Here is a 24230-nt window from a genome sequence, read left to right as displayed (position 1 = left end):
TCTGCCAACAGCTCAACCGTGAACTGCCTGGTTCAAAATCAGGAGGCAGGAACTCCCTTCTCTCTCCTGAAAGGGGGCACGTGAGCCACATTTCTCGGCACGGAAGAACATCGTCTGTCGTAGCTGGGATGGAGGAGGAAAGGCATCCGGCCACGGTCGGCGTCCGGCCACCTGCAGCTTGCAGGAGACGCCCCAAACATCACAGCTGTTGCCCAGGAGGCCTTTGCGATGCCTTAGAAGAGAGGCATGCAGCGATCGGAGTTCCTTGCCCTACCCGCGTTGGGTGTTTTGGGCCGCAGAAGCCGCTCCAGAACCTTTTCTCTCCGATGCGGCGTTTGCCTAGCAGAGATGCGTGACGTCACGCCCTCAGATGCCTGCAATTGGCCACTTTACCGGGCTGGCCGCGAGATCCTCCGCAGTTCTGTTGTGCGCTAGATTAGAAGGGACGAACTGGGTCCTCCTCTCTCTCCTGCCTCTCGCCTTTCCTGCACAGTAGCCAAGAGGAGGTGCCATTCCTTGGTGGGAAAGCCACTCGGTTCCCGGTCCTGAGCCTCGGCCTGTCAACGGTCCCATTGGCAGAAGGGGCTTAGCAGTCCTGTGAAAGGTTCAGGAGGAATGCGCACAATTGCAGGGCTTCTGTCAGTCATGCAGAGAGTGCAGGGCCAGGCCAGGGGGCATCTCCCCCGTCCCAAGGCCTGGAGAGCGTGGCCGGAGTCTCCAGAAGGTAACAGTGGACGCCGTTTCAGGGCCTAACTGGGTGCTAATGCGGCAGGTTGTGACTCGGAGCCAGGCAGGACCTTAAGCAGCATCGCTGCCCCAGAAGGCAACCGAGCCTTTTTTTAGCACTGAAAAAGGTTTTCGTGCCGAATGGACCTTCCAGCAGGTGGGCACCCTTCTTTTGCAGTAAGTGAAGAATTTCTCTGAAGGACGCCCTAAAGAGGTCTGTTAACACGGTCTGCTTTTGCGCTCTATGATCCCAGCTTGTGGCAGTAACTCCTGCGACCTGATTAACCTGAAGTCACCAGTCTAGGATTGAGGTGCGCGCTCACCTGGCCCAGGGTTTGAGCAGCCCTGCGCCTCGGAGTGTGTCGCTGAAACGGGGAGCGGTTGGTCTTCTCCTAAATAAGCAACCGCCGAGGGAAGGAGGGCAGACTCAGATGAGGGAAATGGGACCGGCCAAAGCTGCCATACCTGTTATGCAACTGCATTATATAATGTAATCGAAACACGGAGGCAGAAGTCCCCACACAGCACACCTGCAGGGCCCGGTGAACTGTGCAGCGGATGCAAAAGGGATGATCGTGGAAGGGAGTTATTCTGGCCGCTGCTTAAAATAGATGCAGAGGCAGACCAGGGTCACCCTGACCCCAGTTCCTCCTCCAGAAAGAAGGCAGAGCCTGCATCAAAATGGACCCTGTCAGCAATGAAAGGAAAGGAAGTGGCCACAGGAACAGGGAAGGACATTCCTATTCAGGGACACTGACTACTTGAACACCATCACAATAGCCACGTCTACCCAGATATGCCCGTGATAGATACACACAGGCTCCCAGGATATTGCAGGTAGTCCTTGTTTCACAACCATTCATTTAGTGATGGTTCGGACTTACAACAGTGCTGAAAAAAAACCATTTGTGACCAGTCCTCACATCATAGCATCCCCGCAATCACGTGATCATGATTTGGGCGCTTGGCAACCAGTCTGCATTTATGACCATTGCAGCATCCCGCGGTCACGGGATCACCATTTTCAACTTTCCCGGCTGGCTTTTGGCAAGCAAAATCAATGGGGAACTGTGTGATTTGCTTAACGACCACTGCAAAAAAGGTCATAAAATCAGGCCAGATTTGCTTAATGACTGCTTCGCTTAGCAACCAAAATTCTGCTCCCAATTGTGGTTGTTAAGCGAGGACTACCTGTAGCTCAGATACTGTGTCTCTTCCAACCAGATGAGATTCTTCAGGCCAGAACGAAACACTGGAGGTCTCAAGCAGAGACGGGTTTTCTTCTTCGCCTATTTTATTTATGCATTGCATTTCTGTCCCATCTTTCCTCTGGGATTCCGAACAACAGCCCGGTGAGGTGGGTTGGGTTGTGAGAGAGTAACTGGCCTGAAGGTCCCTGTCTGAGGATAGGCTTGAATCCTGGTTCTGGACTGCCTCATGTTTTGAACTGAAACGAATGAGAGGGAACTAAAGGACGTTTTGCACGCAGAGCAAAAATTTATCTTGGTATCAGCCCCAGCCTGCTCCTGACTCACAGCCAATTTATAGACCAACAACAGCAGTTCAAACAGGCTTGCGAAGTGACACCCAACAGGAGGATGGAAGAACACCAGATATCCTTCCTGCCTTTCCCATGGCAACGACACTCGTTGCTTAGGAGAATTATATTTGCCAAGTTGCATAATGAAGCTCTCCCGTGGTTTTCATTTCTTAGACCCCAAATGGTGGGCTTACCCCCCGGGGAACAGGGAGAAATTTGAGGGGGGGGTTGCAGGTTCAGCTTGTCCAGGCAGAACAGGAGCCCAGTCCAGAAGTGCTCCGACTTTGCCCGGACAGTCTTGTTCTTGCCGTGCTTGAATAAGTAAGGGCTGGGGTATCCCCACACAAATCCGTTATTTTAGGCGGCTAGAGCACCACAAAGCTGGAACCACAAATGCCACCTCGCCTTCCTGTTCCCTTGGCCAAGTCCTTCACTGGGGCAGAATTTATCCAGTAAATGCTCAGTTTAAGCCACTGGTACGGCTGTTTTGTAATGCCGGTGTGTTCATACCTGAGTGTCACATAAGGAACTGTCCTACCTCTGTCTTTGCAAGAGAAAACTACGAGAACTAGATTTATCAGCCCAGAACGGGAAAATAGGAAAATCCAAACCGGTTCGTATGAAACGAGGGAGAACGTTTCCGTCGGGAAGGGCGCTGTTCTGCCCTCTGGAAGTGAGCCGGGATCAGAATGACCACCGGCAGGGGCGTGGGCTGAACGGCCTGTTTCAACGTCAGCACGCTTCCGTGGAGCTTGGCGTGGCTCGCTCCAGGCTCAGCCACCGTTCTGAGGTTGGAATGAGTCACTGTGGATTAATATTCCCCATGTACACCGTATTTTAATAAGAAAATAGATAAAGTGGGGATTTGCTACAAAGGCCATGTCTGTCTTTTTTCTCCTGCAGTGTCTCTTAAATTGCATCCAGCCCAACCACCAGTGACCGTTCGTACAACTTGCATAACCCTTTCAAATGGTATAGTGTTCCTCAACCTTGGCAACTTTAAGATGGGTGGACTTCAGCTCCCGGAATTCCCCAGCCAGCATGGCTGGCTGGGGAATTCCGGGAGCTGAAGTCCACCCATCTTAAAGTTGCCAAGGTTGAGAAACACTGGATTAATATTCACCTTGGCAATCTTTCTGTGGCTTAGGGTGTGGTGTGAACCCATCCCTTTGGCAAGTTCATCGCCCAGAACCCTACATTCATGTGAACCCTACAGGTGGGCTAACTCCACCCCCAGGTGAAGGCACTTTGTGGGTATGCAGCCAAAGTCGTCTTTGGCTTTTTCATTTGCAAACAAACAACAGCGCTCCCAAAGTAATTTATGCAAACGTATGGCCTTTGCATTTATTAACATCTTTTTATCTTTTACATGGTTTTTCATCCATTGAAGTTTGTCATCTACAGGGAAAAAACCTGCAACAGAACACCACACACACACACACACACACACACACACACCTCTCTCTTGCAAATACATGCACAGACACATTATGTGTGCGTGTATATTTCTCAAGTCCAGTATCAGTCACCCGTTTCTAGTCTACTTGTAGCTCCTGAAATCCCAGTTTTTCCCCTTGGCCCCACTTTTACCAGGGAACAAAGAAAGGATAGTTGCTATTGTTTTTTTTGGGGGGGGGACATTTTATGTCTCCTCCATAGGGATGACTCCGTCTATAAAGGGGACGGGGACAAAATAGGTAGGCACAGTTATTATAGTTGGCGAGCTCGAAGCTGGGCAGTCTCGTGAAACGACAGCTACCAGGGGGTGGGGAAATCCAGCCCCTGGCCAGTCAGATATATTTGGTCCCTGAATGGCGACACGTCACCTTCCCCTTTGAGGACAGAAGTCCCATGTAATGTGCAGGGTGGCTGTGGGAATACCTCCTCTGGTTGGCAGGGACGGGGTGGCAGCGAGGGTGAGCAACCGAGACTGGCCTGCCGAGGAAACTGGGTGCTGGATCTCTGCTGGGCACCACATGGGAAACAGAAAGAGCCAAGGCCGCGTTCAGACATCCTGTAGGTGTGTCTGTCAGCTGAAGATGATGTTAAAGTGGCTTTTCCCCCCCACACCTTAAAGGACAGAGTTGCTCAGCTTTGGGTCACTCAGTGGGCCTTAAAACCGAACAAATGGATGTGCAAAACAAACAATGCCCTCTGCCCCCCCCCACACACAAACCCAGTTCCTGGGCTGATCAGTTGCTTTGGATAAATTTTGAGCCCATTTGGCCTGGGGAGACCCTGGCGGCGTCAACCGACAGACCGTCTAGCTTTCCTTGCTGCGTTTTAGGGCAAAGCTCTCTTTCGCCTCTTTGCCCATCCCGGCGAGAAACACGACCTCTGCACTCCTGAAAGGCTGAGAAAGCTCTTCCCTTGGTGCCCCCCCCATCAGCAGCACTGGATAATCCATAAGATGCCGTCTTTTTCCATCATGGCTAAAGGCCTTTCGTGCTGCCCAGCGCACAGTTGGGGGGGATCCGCAGGACAAACTGCTGAGGCAAGCCAGAAACTGCCTCTTTGGCAGCTGAGTTGGGGATTGGCAAGATTGTCCTTCTAAGACACCTTCTCACCCAGCCAAATATTCCCGAGGGACCTTTCAGTTGCCTCCATAAATCCTGTTCTTATTCTCGGGGCTGAGTTAGCCTCAAGAGAAGTGAGCTAAATATCGCTGAAGGGAGCAACAGACCTGGGTATCTTCCTTCCTCCCTCCCTCCCTCATACACACACACGTCACACACACCACACCCAGCATGTCTAAGGCTAGGAAACAAAGCCACCACCTCTTCATTCTGCTGCCGTTAAGAGTACCTTACAGTATGAGGTTGGGGGTAAAGCGTGGAGTCCCAGCTGCGCCATGCACAGCGACAAAGCCGACAGGTAAGGACTGCAGGACAAAGCACCCCAAAATAAAAATAACCCGGGACAGAAACCAGAGCCAGACTAGGCCTCCTTGAGCACCCCCCGACTCCTTCCAACTTGGCCTGACGGAGGAAGGGAACGCCGAGATCAGTCCCTGGATCCGCCAGCCAAGAAAACGGAGAGGAAGGGGAAGGAGAAGTGAAAAGAGAGAAGGGGAGTGTTGAAGCTTCTGAAGAAGGAAAATCCAAGCTCGTACCATACATGCAACTGCCAGGGACGGAGCAAAAGGAATAAGCATGGCTGCAGACCGCAGGGGAGCAAGACAGGTGGGGGCGGGAGGGACTTGGCTGCTCTAGCACTCTGTGGAACCCAGAAGATGACAACTTTCTGGACCAGCATGGGAGTCCAGTCAAGGCTGGGCCCCAATCTTTGTCCATCGCTCACTTCCTTTCGGCGGCCCAATGGACGTGCGTAAGGATGACTCCTGCACGTGTAAACGTGGAGAACGGTGGGGCTGCTGTGCAGAAAAAGAGCTGGACTAGTCGGGGGATAGGAAAAAAGTTGTACAAAACAGTCCGGGGGGTGTGCAGGCAGATTTTGCCCCAGAAGAGCCCAAAGCCCTCAGCAGGTTCAGCGTCCAGAGGCTGCGTCTGCCCGGTGCTCTTCTGCTTAGAAAACGCAGGCGGCGGTTCGGCTGCGGAGCGCAGGCTACACATCCGTGGATAAGTAGGGAGCGTTGTGTTTGAGCTCGGCGAAGGAAATGGGCGGATGCTGCAAATAGTACAGCAGCACCTGGACCTGAACAAAAAACCCAGAACGTGAGCCAAAACAGGGATTCAGATGTCACTCCTGCCCAGAGCCATTCGGTGTCTTTGATGGGAGGAACTCAGAACACAGGTAGTCCTCGCCTAATGACCATTTGTTTGGTGATGGTTCAGACTTACGACGGTGCTGAAAAAACTGACTTATGACCAGTCCTCACACTTACGATTATCACAGCATCTCCATGCTCACATGATCACGATTTGGGCGCTTGGCAACCAGTTTGCATTTATGACCTGTCGCAGCATCCCCTGGTCACGTGATCACCATTTTTGACCTTCCCTGCTGGCTTCTGGCAAGCAAAATCAATGGGGAACCACATGATTCACTTAATGACCATGTGGTTTGCTTAACGCCTGCAGTGATTCGCTTAACGACCACTGCAAAAAAAGTGGTCGCTTAATGATCACTTCACTTAGCAACCAAAATTCCAGTCCCGATTGTGGTTGTTAAGCGAGGACTACCTGTAGATGGGTGTTTCTCTGATTGGGGTCTCTTGGAAAATGATGGATTAAGGGCACAGCAGAGATAAAGGCGTCAAAGGCCAGTTTTTGGAAAGGAGCAGTTGTAGCAGTTTGCTATTAAAACTAGCTTGTCAAACCGCCATTCCCCTTAGAGATCCTTGAGGGAGGTAGCATTTATGCGTTGCCAGGATCAATTTCTGCCAAAGAAATAATCCTATTCTTCCAAGTTTGCAGCAGAGATTAGCTACTGCAAATTGCAACAAGTCAATGCTGATGCTGCCGCCAACTTCAACAGGTCCTTGGGCCAGGTGAATATTTTTTCTGGAAATTCTACTTGGAGGCAATTTGATTGATTTGATTTGAATTTCCCCAAGGAATCTCTGAATCAATCCTCAGCACTGACTGGATGCTTCGAAATGTAAATGTCAGGAACATCCAGTCCCAACTTGTTGATTCAATTCAACAGCCTTTGGGGCAGGCAGAAAAGTACTTTTTCTCCATTAATTCAAAAACGCAATTTGATTCAAAAGTCTGAATTGAATTAAATTGTTTTTCCGAATCAATTTGAAAGTCCAAATTGGATTTGGGGTGATTCTCATAGTCTAAGAGATACACCCGAAGCTTTAAGGGCATCTTCTGGTAGCGGCTAGCCAGCTTTTTCCCAGTCTTCCGGGGACTGAATGTTTTTTTTTTTTTTATGTATAATCTTTATGCCCCATTACTAAACAATGGCCATCTCTCCCAACTCCCCAAATACGTTTGCCTGCAAAAAGTAAACAGGGGCTTGACAATGCAATGTGAAATAAAAAAATGGCTAGGCTGCCTGACACGAGAAACACACCAAAAAGCAAGTTGGTGTTTTGACTTGCCAGTCTTGCAAACGGCAGGGAGGAAGCAGAGATGACTTGGAGCGTGGTGTGATTTCCCCCCCCCAAACGGGGCTTGTCTTCAGCACAACGAGAAACAGAATTTGCTGTTTTGCAGCAGGCACCTTTCCAGAAAGACCATCCAGCCGAGGGTGCCAGCCTGACTGGGCAGATGCACTTCCCCACCCACCACACTCCCATCCTCGTACCTGGGCCATAACATCGTGGGACCAGATGTCCGACGCCAAGCTGAGGTGCCCTTTGCCCTCCGCTTCAGAAGGTCTCAACAACGTCGGGCCAAACACAGTAGCCAGGTTGTGTAGGGACATTTTGTTGACAGGCTCCTTCTCAGCAACCCTGTTGCAACAAGGGGGGGGGGGCATTTCAGAGCCACGCAAGAGCGACGTGGCCAGCGCTGGTTTTTATCCCAGCCAAGCCCTGTTGGAAAAGAACAATTTTTCTCACGTTTTCCCAACCGTATTCCTCTCCTCTTGCCATTCCCACTCCAGAAAGTTACACAACTCCTGTTGCAATCCTTCTTGTGCCTGCCTTGATGGGGCACCATCCCATTTTTTTTGCAGTTCCCATCTTCTACCCCTCCCATCCCAAACTTTTGGCTCTGGAAATCTCCCAGCACCCTTCTCCAGATGCTACCACAGACCATCCTGGCTCAGAGCCAGCCCCTGCCCTGGAAACCCAGCGTGAAAATCCCGCTACAGTGAGAAACAGCTGCGTGCAGTTTTTCCCTCCCCGTTCTCCCAAAAGCAACAAGCCGACCGCAGTTGAGCCCTGCCCAGCAGCACAGATGTGGAACGAAACATGTCCCCTTCCCTCAGCGAGGGACCAAATGGGCTCTCCTTCCAGGCCACACTGATCCCCCCCACCCCGTTCTGCATTCTTCGGTTGCTTGCTGTTCCTCCTCCCACTTCTCCTCGTTTGGTTTTTAACAAGGGAGGTGAGCATGCAAACTTCCAGCCCCCAATTCCAAAATTCCCCACGGTGTGTTTTTGGCCAGCTCGGCACTCCACCAAGCCGCAGCTTTTAAAGCAGTTTCGTGTCCTCAAGAGGACCGTGATGCAAGCAAGGCCAACGGGGTTCAGCCTACAGCTGAGACCAGGGGTGGGGGGAACCACTCAGCCCTGGTGCCCCCTCTCTCATCCCTCTGTCAACAGTGGTGCAGAAATGCCCTTGGGCAGAAGAGAAATAACAGCAGCAGCACCGGTGGAATCTGAACCCCCCTTGAACTGTATGTTCCTCTTTCCCAAAGTCAGGGAAATTTCTTTTGTCAAATGCCCCGAAATCTTTGAAGGGGGGCGCAGTTTAGGAGGTGCCCCATGTAATGCAAAAAAAGGCTTCCATTCCCTAGGCCAAAAGGAAAAGTCCTCCCTCCCTCCCTCCCTCCCTCCCTTCCTTCCTTCCTTCCTTCCTTCCTCTGGCTTTTGAAACACTCTTTTTCCAATTTTTTTTTAAAGCATTGCTCCTGGTTTTATTTAGATCTCGACTTTGTTTTTGTTATGCTGGCAAAAGTCTATTACATTTGTACTTGCTTGTTGGTGTTGTTTATTGTCTCAATAATTTGCTGGCAATCCTGGGAACCTTTTAGGCTGAAGCGTGGGACTGAAAGGGAGAATGTGCAGCAGAAATAAATGAAAGTTCAGTTCTCCCCAGAGGGGGAAACTCACCGTTTCAAGTGTTCTAGCAGAAAGAGAAATGTGATGAGATTGGGATCTGGGAGGGAACGCAGGAGATGCAGCATGCAGTTTTCCTTGGCGGAGGGGTCCGAAAGCGCTAGAAACAAAACCAGGTGGAAGTGAGAAAGGAAGTGGGTTGGGCAACAGTTGTCCCCTGCCCACAAATGTTCTGGAGAGGACTTCGCAGCATGCCAAAAACTGGGCTGCAGATCCCACGCTCACTCACAAGCTTCGGGGTCCAGATTCCCATTCGCTTAAGAGCTTTCTGAGCAGCTGGGACCACCCCCCTCATCTGAGTTGGTGTCAGCCCTTCGAGGTAGGCCAGGTCAGGAAACAGACACCCCAAGAAGTGCTAGATCTCGACTGATATAAGCCAGGGTTTCTCAACCAGGGTTCGGTGGCACCCTCGGGTTCCGTGAAAGGCCGCCAGGGGTTCCCTGGGAGATCACAATTTATTTAAAAAATTATTTCAAATTTGGGCAGCTTCACCTTAAAGAGGAAAGTTTCATTCTTTATTTTTAGTTTAAGAACACTGTTCATGCATCTATCCAGGCCTACCCATGAAGTGAACATAATAATGTTGTAATCTCTGGCCTATATTGGAGCCTGAATGTGCAAGGGTTCCTTCCTCAAGGCCTGAGAAATATTTCAAGGGTTCCTCCAGGGTCGAAAGGTTGAGAAAGGCTGATATAAGCTATAACCACAGAATCTTGCAAGCCTGGCAGCATTTCCCCTTCCCTCCCTCTGATACCAAAGAGGATCAAGGCCAGGCCATCTTGAGTTTCTTTCTCACCCTTCCTCTTTTCCTGGGCCAAGCTCATATTTCGCTAACAGTGGCCACATCTTTTTTCCAAGGTCATCCCTACACTCCTCTGCAGTTTGCCTCAAATGGATGTTGAGAAGGGGAATCTAGATTAGAGAGGGTTGAAAGACTTTTCTCAGTCTGCAGTCTTGACTTCTTGGACCAGCGAGAAGCTGGCAGGGCCCTGGGACAGCAGGGAAGGATGCCCCACAGGACGCCTTCGGCCCCGTTTTTTGTACATGCTCTCCCCACCCTGGAACCGCCAATCCCACTATCAGAAATCCAGGGTAGTTTTTTGCCCTGCCAAGACAGAAAAGGTACAGTAAAATTGTTCTGTAGCCACTAGAATTTTATGAAGAAAAATGCCACCTTCTTTTCAAGACATATATATGGCCACCCCGCTCTTCATGCTGTTGCCTGCTTTGCGTCATTCCCCATCCTCAGCATTCCCTTTCAAATGTCACATGTGGACCCCGCAGTTCTCTCCCCCTTGCTAGGATCGTTTGCCCCACTGGAGACAGTGCACTGCTCCAAGGACAGCCAGCCACTGAGCTGCACCCCCTCCTCGCCACCAATGGAATCTCCTTGCTGCTGAATTCATTGCTGGGAAAATGGGGCATGATACGGATTTAATTGGAGAGAAAAACTGTAAAGCTGGGGCCCAAAAATTCGTTCACTGGCCTTTACCTTAAGGGAAATGTTCTAAGTGCCTCAGAAATCAAATTCAACACCACAGTCCAATCTAAAACCATGAAGCTGTTAGAACCAGAACTGAAATAACGCACACAAGGCTTTTTGCCCCCTTTCCCAAGCGGAGGACACAGATTCCACTCGGTGGATGACAAGTGCATTACAAACCTAATGGCTGCATTCAAATTAAGAGGAGTAAACTTGACTAACTGTAATTTTAGCTCATTTCAGGGAACGTAATGCATCGCGGAGTGCCAGCCAGGTTAGTTAGTTTACGATTTGGTGATCTGATTGAGCATTAAAGTGGGCTTAATTCTGGAAACACGTTAAGCGTGCTGATTCGGGGGATCAGCGCCAGATGCTGGGTGTAAAGGAGGAGGGAGCAGGGGACCAGCCACCAAAGTCAAGAAACGGGGTGCAAAACAGGATGTCCACAGGGCCTGCAGATGTTGTTGATTTAACGCAAGCCAACGCTTTTTGGAGTAAACAGCTTCTTCTGCGCGAGCACCGAATAAGCCAGTTCCTTAACAAGTGCCAACTCTCCAGAAAAAGAAATCGGCCAAGAGCGAGGGTCTGCGTCTCTCAAGCCAGCAGGAGGGGTGCATGAGAACTAATTTCTCTTCCTGCTGTGCCAGGGGTCCTGAGCAGCGACCCCCAAAGGCTGATGCCCTCCAGCGCCCCAAACAGGTGCACAAAAGTCCTTACCGATGCCTTGCATAAAAGTGGTATAAAGCCGGTCTGTAAGGAGGGGTTCAGGAAGCTCGCGGAAGTACAGCTTCAGGGTCCCTGCGATGGCGTTGATATCCATGTCGCTCAGCATCACCAGGATATCTTTGCTGTCTAGGGCAGAGTTCAAATCAAGCCTGGGTTTAGAACCTCAAGGGTCAGAGGCAGCCTACCTCAGGATTTCAACTGCAAACCATAAGGGAGCGGGCTTTCCCAGAACCACCAGGCTGGGTACAACTCGAAACCACCCACTTGGGAGATGGGACTCAGGTTGCCCGAACATGAGCATGCAATGCCCCATCCCTTGCACATTTCCAAGGGCATAAAAAAAGAAGGGACGCTCACTGGAATCAAAGGCAGCTTTCAGGGCCTGGATGTCGGTGGCCACCCCTGAGATCCGGTAGATGCCAACTTCGTCAATGCCCCGTTTCTCGACCTCCTCCACACACTGGCGCACGACGTATGGTATTTTGGAGCGCTCGCGCCTGTTGGAAAACGGAGAGCGTCGCGGATCAGAGGGCCCCGGGAATTCTGCAGAAGACGCCCCAGCCTTTAAGGAGAGCCCGGCTTCTTCCTCCAGAGAAAACCAGGAGGGCCTCTATTCCCCGCAAAGTGGCCACCTGCAGTTGGAGTGGCGACCACAGAGATTAAAAGAGAGGGTGGGAGAGGTGGCCTCCCCCCTTTTGGACATGCTGCTCTGCTTGGATGAGGAAGACGTGCCTCCCTCAAGGGCACCCCCGGACTGCTAGGAAGCTTCGGTTCGGAACCGGGGGCTGCACCTCGTTCTGAGGATGGAATGAAAATCCCAAATGGGCAACGAGAGGGAATTCTACGGGTGCCTTCTCACTCGTGGCCAGCCTGTTTGGGAGACAGTCAGGAAGCCGGCCCCACTCTGAATATCCCGTCTAATCCGCTGCTGCAGAGGATCCAGGGGGGGATCCTGTTGCCCTGGGCTGATCTCAAGAAGCGGAGCGGGCAAGTTGGTCCGTCGGCGGGAGGCCGCTGGAAACTACAAGGGGGGGAGGCCGGCTGCGAACACAAATAATCATCCTTCCAGAAGACGGGAAAAAAACACATCAGCAGTTTTGCTAAGAAAACTACCTGGTGTGCTCCCAAAGTTGGCAGAAGAGGAGTCTGGATGCGAAAGACCTCCTTTCCCCTTTGACTGGCTGTTGCATCCAAACCTTTGGAACTCCCTGCCACAGGAAACCTACGGAGATACTTCCCACCTCCTGAACTTTCTGGCTTGCCCCAGCCATTCCCAACCTGGCATCAGATGTTCTGAACTTGTCATTTTCGCCAGGCTGGCTGGAAACCTTGCAAGGTGAAGTTCCCAAGTTGGAAATGCTTGGCCTGGGCGTAACTTGGGGCTGCCCCCTGAATAAGTTGGCCCCTTCTCCTCTTTCGCTTTAGTTTAGGGTTCAACTTAGTAGCAGCACATTTTCTTTTCCTGTTTCATCTGGGTTTGTCCCACATGTGATTCTTTTTCATTGAGAAAAACAGACTACAGTCAAATAAATAAATACACGTTCAGGTTTGCGCAAGGACGATGGAATGGAAGTATTCCTAATAATAAATACGTATACACTGCAACTAAGGCATTTGCTGCCAACCTATGGCCCTGGCAGTGTGAGCTAGAGAGCAATCTAAAATCTTGGAAGCAGGTCTCAGTTGCTGGCCACCCCTCCCCCCCTGAACCAGGAAGGGGAGACCACCCTTTTCCAACTTTGGCAAGGTGAATATTAAGGCCTTTGGCAATCAACTTCCCCAACCCAGCTGAGATGAACAAGTTTATCAAAAGCCCCAACCAGGACGCACACAGTTCCTTGGCCGGCTAAATCACAAAATGCAGACCAGACTTGAAAGGACTGAATCCCCTTTTATAGGAAAATTCCTGACTTTGCAGGGAGACAGAAACAAGTCTGCAACGCAGCCGAACTGGTATAATGGGCCATTCCAATCCCACAGAATAAAAACCTGTTTCCAAAAGGTTATTTTAAACCAGAGCTTCTAAAGCAAGCCACTGTTTACCCCATGTTTGATTATTCACTCTTCTGCCCCAAGGATATTGTGACTCCCCATCACCTCCCCGCTTTCAAAGAAGGACGTCCCCTCCAACACACACCCACACCCACACCCTTTTTCCTTGCTCAGCCTCTAAGCCCCCCGCCCAACCTACTTGGTGACCACGCTGATTTTGACTCCAAAGACCCCTGTTTGCTTTTTGGAAGGGGTTCTTTTGAGGCTCATGTCCCGGCTGGTGAATTTCATAGAAAATTCTACTTTGACCTGAAAGAGAAATGCACCAAAACAGGAAAATCACAGATTACAAAACGACCAAAGCAAACCAAAAAGCAAATATCTTTCTCTTCCTGACTCCTGAGGAAGGGGGCAGGGGGCTGTCCAGGAAGGGATGGGGAGACAGAAATGGGGGTGACAAGCACCCCACCTTGCTTACCCCATTCATCTCGATCACATCCACATGCCAGTTCTTGGTCTGCACCGTCTGGGGGTCCAGCTGCAGAAAGAAAGGAAAGGAAAGGAAAGGAAAGGAAAGGAAAGGAAAGGAAAGGAAAGGAAAGGAAAGGAAAGGAAAGGAAAGGAAAGGAAAGGAAAGGAAAGGAAAGGAAAGGAAAGGAAAGGAAAGGAAAGGAAAGGAAAGATGAGACTTCCATTGCTCCTTCTCATTCTGACTGTTTTGTAAGAACATTGCAAGTAAGTGAGAAAAGTGCAGGGACTGGGGGAGTAAAGGCTTGGTGTGTATGGCTGTGCACCTTCATGTGCATGAGCATATAGACAAGCGAGCATCTACGAATGGAGCTGTGCGTTTGCATCAGCCCTTTGAGCACATAGGTAGTCCTTGCTTAACAACCACAATTGGGACCAGAATTTTGGTTGCTAAGTGAAGCAGTCATTAAGCAAATCTGACCCAATTTTACGACGTTTTTTTCCAGTGGCCATTAAGCGAGCCACTGCAGACATTAAGCGAATCACGCGGTCGTTAAGCAAATCACGTAGTTCTCCATTGATTTTGCTTGCCAGAAGCCACCTGGAAAGGTCAAAAATGGCAATCACGTGACCGTGGGACACTGAGACGGTCATAAATGAGAACCGGCTGCCAAGTGCCCAAATGGTGATCTTGTGACCGTGTGGATGCTGTGCCAGTTGTAAGTGTGAGGACCGGTCGTAAGTCATTTTTTTCAGCATTGTCATAAGTCTGAGCCACCACTAAACAAATGGTTGTTAAGCGAGGATTGCACTGTTATGGCAGATCTAAAAAGGCAGACCCAAGCCTGGTGCAACGGAGGCTTCCCAATTGTACAAACGGTGTTCTCCTCCACAGCAGAGTCCTAAAACCTTCCGTTTAACCAGCTGCAGCTTCGTTTGCCTGCAATGTACTTCCGCGCTGCAGGAATCAGACCGGGGGTGGGGGCAGAGATTGTAGCACAGCATGTGGAGTCCAGTTGTCTGAGAATCACAGCTACGTATGCGTGTACGTACAAAATAATAATAGTCCCAGAGTTTATAGCTGCAAACAGCCCCTGCCAGTACAGGCTGTCCTCGTTTAGCGACCACAATTGGGACCAGCAACTCGGTTGTTATCTGAAGCGGTTGCTAAGTGGGGATGAAAAAGTAACGAGGAGGTTGGGGAAAAAATTAAGATGATAATTACTTGATAGACAGAAGGGCGGAGGGCATAATTGTGGTTTTTTATTTCCTTCCTTTTTTTCTTACTCTCTGTTTGTTTTGTATACTTTTATTGTACTGAAACATTCTAATAAAAATCTACATATGTATATTAAAAAAAGCAAAGTGGTTGCTAAGTGAAGCCGCAACTGTGCTTATCACCTGACTTCAGCTTCCCTTTGCTTTACAGACCTGCGAAGGCCGTAAATGCGAGGACTGGTCATAAAGTTACTTTTTCATCACTGGCGTAAGTGCAAACGGTCGCTAAACAAGGATGGCCTGTATCTCAGAAGCCAGCAAGGTGCCAGAAATCACACAGAATGGTTGTATAATAATAGCAAAACCAAGTAACGAACACGGATATGAAACGGATCGATTGACTGAACATAAACGTCACGTGCCCGATGCGGGGCAGCCTTTGGAACCAAGCTGGAAGCGGCAAACAGCCCAGACGGCGACAGAGAAACTCCCGACAGGTCAATCTCACCACTGCGGTGTAACTCCGATCCTGAAGTTGATGCGCTGGTTATCAAAAGGCTTCCAGGCTCAATTCCAAGTGCCAGTAACGACTTAGAAAGCCTTACCCAGCGTTACCACGTGTTCCATCAGGCACTGCCTTGCCAGACTGGAATCCTCCCACCTGATAACATCATTTCAGGGCGGCCCATTAAGAGCCCTCCCCCCACCCCGCAGCTCACAAAATCTTTTGCCTTTTAATAAAGTTTGTGAGTTGGAAAAGACGCCACCAGACTTCCCATGTTGCCCGGGCAGCCATCCTGAAGGAGCGTCAATTTGTTCTTTCTGCTGTTGGTTCTAATTTCGATTTATTCCTATTGCTGCTTTTGACGGATGACTGCAACCCAAATAACGCAACAGAAGGAAATCTGCATTTGTGTGTGTTGGTGTGTAGGCTGTGCTGCGCTCCAGATTCAAAAGCTTTGGAGCAGATCCCATAGTCTCGCAGAGGACCCGTGTGCTGCCAAGAGCATCTTTTTGCGGGACGAGGCACCCACCCTCTGCGGCAGCAGTGTGATCTGGGGGAAAAGGCATCTGGTTTAAGGAGTCACAGGCTGGGGCAAAGCCCCTTTTCCCTTCGCATCCAAAGCAATGCACGGCCCTACCAATTAATCAGTTAACTTAGTGCCAAGTTTGAATTCAGAGGAAGGCTGGAAATACATATGGCACAGCCACTTCATCGGGTCTGTTTTGGCCGATCTGGGGGAAACACCTGGGTGGGAAACGTGTTGCGTTTACAACAGAAGGAAAAAATAGAAATATTATCAATAAATATGCGTGCATCTTGCCCGCTAGCAGCTATAAAGAACAGCTTTCAGCTGATTCTCCTCTCTCTCTGCCCCCTGCCCCCCAACTGACCTACAGCAAATCCCAGAGCCAAATGCTGCCCCATATGTGGCCACTGGTGTTCCTAACACAGTTGTTCGAAGTTGGCAGGGCTTTCACTGAGCCGATGCACCCCTGAAGGAGCATCCCAGGTTCAGGAGGGAGGAGAGGTGGTCTTCTGCAATTCCCCAACCCAGTGTTTCTCAACCTTGGGAACTTTAAGATGGGTGGACTTCAACTCCCAGAATTCCCCAGCCTCTGGGGAATTCTGGGAGTTGAAGTCCACCCATCTTAAAGTTCCCAAGGTTGAGAAACACTGCCCTAACTCCTTTCAGCCTAGAACTGACCCTTCGTCGGTTCCCCAAGCAGGTGCTCCAAAAACCCCCGTCTTCTTGAGAAAGGCGGAACAGAAACAGGCTGCTCCATTTTGGACCTGGCCGAGAAACGCTCCCAGGGCTTGGCGGATATTTCTGGAGACAGCCTCCGAAAATAGCACCAGAAAGGCCACATCTTCCACACGGCCCCGAGGACTATTTGCGGTCCCCTGGGAACGTCGGAGGAGCTGCATCCAGAATGCTCCTCCGCGCTTGCTTTGAACAGGGACCAGCTCAGCATTTTCTGGCTGGTCCCCTGAGAGCTTCCCGGAAGACGAGGAGATCCAGTGGGAAGAGAGAGGGAGCCGATCCAGCAGCACCAGCAGATTTTTTGGTCCCCATCGCTGGGTGACCTGTCTCCGAACCAACAGTTTGTTCCTAAATGGACCTGAAATCTACTGTGGGACAGCCCTGTCCTTGAATGTCGCATTTGCTGCCGTTTTTCATAGAATCCCAGGGACAGAAGGGACTTTGGAGGTCTTCAAGTCCAACCCCTGTCCAGGCAGGAATCCACCCGCTGGTTCCATCACTTCCCATGTTCTTGACTCTGCTGTAAGCCTCCGTTGCTGCTGCCCAAACCTGCATTGTCTATTTTTTGGGCAGCTGTGACACACTGCTGGCCCATCCATATATACAGTCCAACGCCCTGCTTAGGGAGGGATCCACTAGAACAGGGTTTATCAAACTGCGCCCTGTTGAATCTTGGGTTCTGCAAGAACTTGATGGGGTTCCGTGAGAGACCAAGGGCCAAAAAAGAAAAACACACAAACCCAGCCAATTTTTTACCCTTAGAGCTTTGTCTTCACAGAATTTTCTCTTTTGTTCAACTAACAGGCTCCATGGCCTAATTCAGTGTTTCTCAACTTTAGCAATGTTAAGAATGTGGACTTCAACTCCCGGAATTCCCCAGCCAGCAACTTTTAGATGTGTGGACTTCAACTCCCAGAATTCCCCAGCCAGCTGTTAGCGGGCAAGATGCACGCATATTTATTGATAATATTTCTATTTTTTCCTTCTGTTGTAAATGCAACATCTAAAAGTTGCTGAGGTTGAGAAACACTGGCCTAAATAACTTTGAAACCCTGACTAGAGCATTGCTGCCAGATGACTCTCCAGCCTCACTTGAAGGAGAACACCACCGTTCATGTGGCAGCCTGTTCCAAGGGCTAATAGCTCATACAGTCAGGAGGCTCCTCCTGGTGTCTAGCCTGACCCACCCGCTTGTACCTTCATTTGTGTTGAACAATTTCTTCTAAAAGGCGGCAAAGCAGCTGAGAACAAACAGCTGGCCTGACGCTGGGGAAACCGGAGTCAAAATGCCAAGTACTCAAGGAAGCCAGCAGCCGAGCTTGATTCTCCTCCTCTGAATGGGGGTGCCTGGCTTCCTCTGTGGGATGATGCCCCTGGCCCTTTTATTCGGTGTTCTGGGGAGCTTTCTCTGTAAGGATTTTTGCACAGAAGATCTGGCCTGTTTCCCACCTCCCACTGGAGGGCTGATTCTGTTTTTTGTTTTGGCAAAACGGGGGAAACTAAAGCACAGGGAGCTGGTGAAATTATGCTCAAGATGCACAAAGGCTGCAGAATCAGCCCACCCCGCCCACCCCACCCCAGGGGTTCATGCACCTCCTCGCCCAAGGCGCCCAGTATCTCAGAAGATACGAGCAGAGACCGAAGGGAGGTGGCGTTTCAGATGGCTGAAAGAAGGGCACGTCGGAGGATGCACACATGTGCCAAAATGTTCCTTCCCTCCCACACACCATCTTGGAGGCTGGAGCGCCAGGGACAAAGACAAGAAGATGGCAAGCGAGATGGTCTCACACAGAGGCTCAGAAGGAAAGCCACCCTCCCCCTTCAGAGCCATACATCTAGGGACGGGGAGGGGAGACTATTCCGCAAGACAAGTCACACATTGGTCTCACTTCCACCTCGAGGACCGAGACGGTTACCACACCATTTGAAAAACCCACAGGACCTCTTTGATCAGATTCACAGAGGGTTAGAGTTGGGAAATTCCTCCAGAAACCCTTTGGCCTGCCCTTGCCGCCTTCTCTGCAAGAATTCTGCAAATACCGAATTTATGAGAGATGATGATTGCCTGATTGCATGCCATCAAGTCCGTGTCACCTCTTAGCAACCACATACAGGTAGTCTCGCTTAACAACCATTTGTTTAGTGATGGTGTGGACTTACGATGACACTGGAAAACCACTTACGACCATTGCCGCATCCCCGTGGTCACGTGATCGCGATTTGGGTGCTTGGCAGCCGGTTTGCATTTACACTCTCGCAGGGTCCCGTGGTCACGTGATTGCCATTTTCAACCTTCCCAGCTGGCTTCCACCAAGCAAAATCAGTGAGGAACCATATGATTTGCTTAACGACCGCTGCAAAAAGGATCGTAAAATCAGTGGATTCGCTTAATGGCCGCATCACTTAGCAACTGAAATTCCAGTCCCGATTGTGGTCGCTAAGCGAGGACTACCCATAGAAAGATTTTCTCCATGATGATCTGTCCCTAACCTGGTCCTTCAGGTCTTCCAATGGTCCCCCATGGCTGCCATAACTGAGTCCCTCCTCTTCTTCTCCTTCCTTCCACCTTTCCCAGCATCGGAGCCTTCTCCAGAGAGCTGGGTCTTCGCATAATGTGTCCAAAATATAATTTGAGCCTGGTCATTTGTGCCTCGAGTGAGAACTCTGGGTTGACTTGTTCAATGATCCATTGGTTTGTTTTCTTGGCTGTCCATGGAACTCACAGGAGTCTTCTCCAACACCGTAATTCAAAAGCATCGATAGTCTTCCTATCCTGCTTCTTCAAAGTCCAACTTCCCTTCCATAGAAGGTCACAGGGAAAACCACGGCTTGCACGATTCTGATCTTCGTAGGTAGAGACACATCCTGGCCTATGAATATCTTCCCAAGGCCTTCATGGCTGCTCTGCTGCGCACTCGTCTGCGGCGTATTTCTTGACCGCTGGCTCCTTTCCTGTGGATCATCAACCATCAGTCCTAAACTGACCGCTTCAGTGCCTTCACCGTCAATTCTAAGCCTGACCCAACCTTTTCTTCAACACCTCTGTCAAAGGGAAGCCCGTTGCGCACCCAGCAGGGCATTTCCTTTTTTTTTTTATAGTAAATGTTATTAGGTTTGGCATTTCCAACACTGCTGCAGTTGTTGAAAAACTTTCATTTGCTATGTCCGTGGGGGTCGGGGGGTGGGTGGGAATTTACCTAAAATCAGCTTTTTGCTCTGTTTGCACATGGGAGGTCCTGGTCTTCCAGGCCAAGAGAGAGCATGGCAGCTCACCTTCTCTGTGGCCACCCTCCTCCAAAGGATACTGGGTGCAAAAGGGAAAGTCCCCCCCCCATCCAGAGAAGCAACCATTCAGCCAAGCCAGTCTCCTTTCCCCCCCGCGACTGTCTACCTTCAGCTCTGTCAAAATATAAGAAAACGAAACGATGCGCACTTAGACAATGTCTGAGTTAATCAACTGCCTTCGAAATAAGTGATTCCTGAATTAAATTCTTACCTTGTCGGAATCTCAGGGACAGGCAGGTCTTCTGCAACCTGGTGCCCTCCAAAAATTTTGCATGTCTATTCCCCAAATTCCCGGTTGTTTGTTATATCGGAATAAATTTTTCTATTTTTCTATTTGTATTTATGGATATTTATATTTGTATCGATTTTATATCGTACTGTTTTTATTGATTGTCATTTTATTATCTGTAAGCTGCCCAGAGTCGTCGTGTACGAGATGGGCGGCAGAGAAATTTGACAAATAAATAAATAACGTAATAACGTAATGTTTTTGAGGCTGTAGACCAGTGTTTCTCAATCTTGGCCACTTGAAGATGTGTGGACTTCAACTCCCAGAATTCCCCAGCCAGCCTGGGGAATTCTGGGAGTTGAAGTCCACACATCTCCAAGTGGCCAAGATTGAGAAACACCGCTGTAGACCAAAAGCTTTGGATGGATGGCAAAACCATTAGCTCACCACCCTTTGGGGATACTAAAGGAAGCAGCATCCAATAGCATAAGCCAAACAGTTGCTACTCCAAGCAAATTTCTTATTTGTTTTCTATCATCGTTCCTAGCAAAGCACAGTCTCCAAATCCCAACAGCTGGTCATGAGCTTATTCGTAGCCCCGCGAATTCAAACTGGTGAAACAAAAGCATTTGCTCGCTAGGCCCAGAGTGATGTAGTGTTGAAAGTAGCAGAGTCCCGGATTCAAGTCTGCCCTCAGCCATGGGACCTCATGGGCCAAAGCCTTTCTCGGCCTGGCCCACCTCACAGGGCTGTTGTTGTGGGAGGGGAGAATGCTGCAGAGGCTGTGGAAAAGCAGGTTATGAATCTAACAAATAAGTAAATCAACTAGCAGTTGATTTATTCCCAATTTTGATCAGTGGGGGGCAGTAGGTGGTTCCCTTCTCTTGATCAACAGACAATAACCCTGCGGTGTAGGCTGGCTAAGAATTAGTGATTTGATTCAAGCTGCTTTGCGACTTTCACGGCAGAATGAAGATCTAAACCCAGCTCTCCACAGACCGAATCTGACCTGATAGTTGTTTGTCAGCTTGCCTCCAAAGTCTGGATTACAGCTCCCACTGACCCCACCAACCATCTTGGCTGGGGATCATGGAAGCTGTAGTCCCACATGAGACTTCCACACTTTCCGGAATAGGGAGCCCCTTCTTATCTTTTTACAAAAAAACAAAACAAAATGTGATTAAAAGATTTTAAAAATGATCTGGTTTTTTTGGCTGGGTGACAGCTGGATTCTCGTTAGCCCCTCTGGATAAACGGGTCCATAATTTCTGCAGGGCTTGCCCATGAATGCAAAATCTCTGAAATTCAAGCCAAGCGGCAGTTTGGCATAGCAATCCAGGGGCAGAGTGAAAGGAGGGTTTGGGGGGTGGGGTGAAGTTTGATTCCCAAAGGATTATAGCTGCATTTTAAGCACAAAAATAAGCCCAGGTTAACCCAATTTTTTCAGATGGCAGAATCCACTTTCTACTGCACAGCTGGTGGGACGCACCAGCCCTCTGTGGAGTGTGTGCGCTCAGGAGCGTGCAAAACAGCTGCTGCCTTCCCCCAGCCATGCCTCTGCAGCCAAAGGGAGATTCCCCCTTTTGGGGGGGCACCCCCCCCACAACAAGAGCTGGCCGCCCTGCACTTCATCTGCAGCCGCTGCAACCCCCCCCGGGCAGCTTCCCCCCCAGGGCCACCCCTCTGAAATCTCCCACGTTCCCATCTGGAAGGAGAAGGCTCGGTGCCAAGGAAGACAGCTTGATTAAAACCAGGTTAGACTGGGGGTTAAGGCCATCATCCTGGCTTGCAGGAATGGCCTCTTCTCCAGCTTGTAAGGATGGGGCACGGACTCAGAGCAGGGATGGGGGAAAAGCCCACCCCATCAAAGGAAGGAAGGAGCTTGGGAAGGCACAGGCGACTACCCAGCCCATGTGTCCCAACTGAGCATCTTAGAGTAGCCCTCAAGGGGTATTGGACTCCAGTTCCCATGATTCTCACGCTGGCTGATGGAAATGGGAGCTGAAGTCCAGAGTATCTGGGAGGAAACCAGGTGGGGAAAGTAGCTTTAAATGTTTGTTTTCAAAAGGAAGGAAGGAAGGAAGGGGAGGGAGGGAATTATTTTGGTTTGTTTTTTTTGAAAATTTCTTTTTGAACTTCCAGCCATCGAGGTTTTTATTATATTTACTGTATTACGTATTATAGTGTTTTACAGTTGTATATTTTTATTTATGTTTTATTGTAAACCGCCCAGAGTCCCTTTGGGGAGATGGGCGGTGATAAATTTGATTAATAAATAAAAATAAATAAAATTCACGTGCTTTTTGGAGCAAGTTTTTCAATGCAGCTGCGTGATACAAGGCAGGCCTGCTTTGATTGATCATCATTCATCATCATCATCATCATCATTTTTTCCATGCTGCTTTTTAGAAGTCAGGAAACACCCATTTTTAAAAAAATGAGTGCCATAAGATCAGCAACAGGAGAGAAAAAAGGTTTTGTCCACTCTAGGCAAAACAGTAAGGTTAGAATTTAAATCATTTTAAAGATCCACTGGGGCTGCAAAAAAGAAGTGTTCCACAGATGAAGCCCTGCCTGCAGTTCAACAGAGGCAGTAGGACCATTGTAGAAAATGGGGGGCAAAGATTTAGGCAAGTGAAATTGTTGCTCCCTGTTAGGGAGGAAAAGAGGCTGAAAGGGAATCGGGGCGAACAGGCTCCTCTATCGCTCCGTTCCTTTTTTGCCCGGATGCAGCTTCGATTCAAAACGCTTTCCTAACTTTGGGTAGAAATTCAAGCCAGATCCCCTGCCCCATGTGCCTGGCAAATCCCGCTCAGCCCCAGAAGTAATAATTAGCAAGATGGGTTTGATGAGTTTGGAAGCCACCAAGCTCAAAACAGCTCGCGTTGCTTTGCTCAGGGCTTCCAGAATGATCAAAACATCCCTCAATGCAGCGGTTTCAAGCCCAAGGGGTTAACTTTCAAAACATTTTGTCCCCCCCAGTTAGAGACAACTTCCTAGGCTGCCCTTGATCTTTTGGGGTCTCTGGCCAGGGGTCACCCCTGGTAGCTTGCCTGCCCAAATTCTGGTTCAGTAGTTATCTGTCATGCCTCCTAGGAAAGCCTCCATTTTCAGGGGCAGTGTACCCGTGACTTCCAGAAACTCAGAATGCACAGCTGGGCAAGGTCACTTAGAGCCTCCTGCCCCAAAAGACAGGGTGGGCAGAAAAGAGGGGTGCAAATCACCTGCCTAATTAAATAATAGATTATTAGGAAATCAACACCACAGAAAAGATGTTAACTAGCCAAAGGGTATCCTGAACCCCAAGTCACCCTGGCTGCCTTCAGGCTATGGCTCTCTTTCACTCTTCCTGCCTGACCTACCTGGTAGGGCTGCTGTGAAGCTAAAACAACAGTAGAGAACCAAATAAGGTGTGCTGGAGGAAATAATTCCATCAATCCGATTCCATCATTCATCTAAGCACCCAAAAGGACTCCGCTCCAGGCTAAAGCAAGCATCCTCCCACGTTAGCCATGAATGGAGGCCAGTGTGTGGTTTGCGGATCCCAATGGTGCTGCGATCCCCAGCACTACCAGCTAACCGGATGAGGATACCAGGAGTGCAGCCCCAGGACATCTGGAGGCCAGATGGCAGGAAGGCTGGCCTAGAGTCTGGGTGTTCTCTGCAAGGAGAGGGGGCGCTCTTCCAGCACATGCCCATCGGGGGCTCAGCGCCACCAAAACTCAAAGGCCAGGATTTGCTCTGACAGCCACTGCGCTTGTAGCATCTCGGCGTGGTTTGGGGCCAGCAATTCTAGCTACAACATGCGCAGCCCTCTGCGGCAGGGGACTTCCCCCACCGCAGCGCTGCTGAGGACACGGCCCATTGTCACACCAGGCCCCACCAGTTCAGGGAAAGAGCTGGCAGCTGCATTCAGGCAACATCCGAAACTCCGTTGTGGTTAACCTTGGTTTGCTTCGGGCAGGGGACGCTTAACTACAGGCATACTTCGGAGATATTGCGGGTTCGGTTTCAGACCACTGCAATGAAGCAAACATCGCAATGAAGCAAGTCACACAAATTTCTTGCTTTCCCAGTGCATATAAAAGTTATGTTTACAAT

The 24230-nt window shown here is 49.8% G+C and overlaps 1 protein-coding gene across 3 annotated transcripts in view; it reads right to left on the bottom strand.

The window, feature by feature from the left end:
- Positions 1-24230, bottom strand: part of LOC134491927 (active breakpoint cluster region-related protein-like) — a 171760-nt gene that overhangs the window by 36495 nt on the left and 111035 nt on the right. For all 3 annotated transcript variants that reach the window (XM_063296021.1, XM_063296028.1, XM_063296013.1), the window contains 7 exons: positions 13642-13701; positions 13363-13472; positions 11529-11668; positions 11163-11297; positions 8957-9062; positions 7484-7631; positions 4985-5920 (listed from right to left, as the gene is read on the bottom strand). In XM_063296021.1, coding sequence (XP_063152091.1) covers positions 5831-5920; positions 7484-7631; positions 8957-9062; positions 11163-11297; positions 11529-11668; positions 13363-13472; positions 13642-13701 — 789 coding nt within the window. In that variant the 3' untranslated portion in view covers positions 4985-5830. Of the gene's footprint in view, positions 1-4984; positions 5921-7483; positions 7632-8956; positions 9063-11162; positions 11298-11528; positions 11669-13362; positions 13473-13641; positions 13702-24230 lie in introns of those variants that run through there.

The sequence above is a fragment of the Candoia aspera genome, chromosome 1 (assembly GCF_035149785.1).
Source record: "Candoia aspera isolate rCanAsp1 chromosome 1, rCanAsp1.hap2, whole genome shotgun sequence".
Lineage (NCBI taxonomy): Eukaryota > Metazoa > Chordata > Lepidosauria > Squamata > Boidae > Candoia > Candoia aspera.
Note: the sequence above shows the minus strand (reverse complement) of the source record. Positions and strands in the feature narration are given on the sequence as shown.